The sequence below is a fragment of the Colobus angolensis genome, unplaced genomic scaffold (genome assembly GCF_000951035.1).
Source record: "Colobus angolensis palliatus isolate OR3802 unplaced genomic scaffold, Cang.pa_1.0 Scaffold39, whole genome shotgun sequence".
Lineage (NCBI taxonomy): Eukaryota > Metazoa > Chordata > Mammalia > Primates > Cercopithecidae > Colobus > Colobus angolensis.
In genome coordinates, this window is record NW_012117265.1 from 3,985,066 (window position 1) to 3,985,613 (window position 548).

The 548-nt window shown below is 43.8% G+C and overlaps 2 protein-coding genes across 2 annotated transcripts in view; one reads left to right on the plus strand and one right to left on the minus strand.

The window, feature by feature from the left end:
* ZNF560 (zinc finger protein 560) overlaps positions 1–548 on the plus strand; it is a 38,624-nt gene that overhangs the window by 7,694 nt on the left and 30,382 nt on the right. The window lies entirely within an intron of this gene.
* LOC105520900 (NADH dehydrogenase [ubiquinone] 1 beta subcomplex subunit 4-like) lies at positions 9–361 on the minus strand (the record flags this gene model as incomplete). The annotated part of the gene is given in 2 exon segments (XM_011954903.1): positions 9–190; positions 193–361. Coding segments are annotated over 2 exon segments (351 nt in total), but the record flags the coding sequence as incomplete, so codon positions are not given.

Genomic DNA, 548 nt, shown 5'->3' on the forward strand with positions numbered 1-548 from the left:
TCCAATTTTCCTTCCTGGATAAGTTTTTCTTTCCTATCCATGTCAGTTTTGAAAACATAATACCAGAAGAAGAGGGGCCCAATTCTACACAGAGCTTCCAGGAGTGAGTTTTTAGGAGTGGGTCTGAAATTAGGATAGACATTTGCTGATCTTGCATAGGTCCAACTAATCAAGACAGGATCTTCGACGAGCGGTGGTTAGGGTCATTGTACTGGAGCAGGTACTCCTGCTGAAACTGGGCTCTTATGGCCAGCTGCTTAGCTTGTGCCCTCCCGGTTTCCAGGGACATGTCGTAGTTGGCCAGGTCAAGCATCGAGGGCAGAGTAGCCAGGCGTGACGGAGTATACTTTGGGAACGACATCTTGGTGACCTAGCACACAACTGCCAGTATTTGGTTTTCTGTACCTGCCTTAGTTTGCTAAGTATAATAGCCTCCAGCTCTATCTATGTTTTCGCCAAAGACATGATATTCTTGTTCTTTTTCATGGCTGCATAGTATTCGATGGTGTATGTGTACCACATTTTCTTTCTTTTTTTTTTTTTTTTTT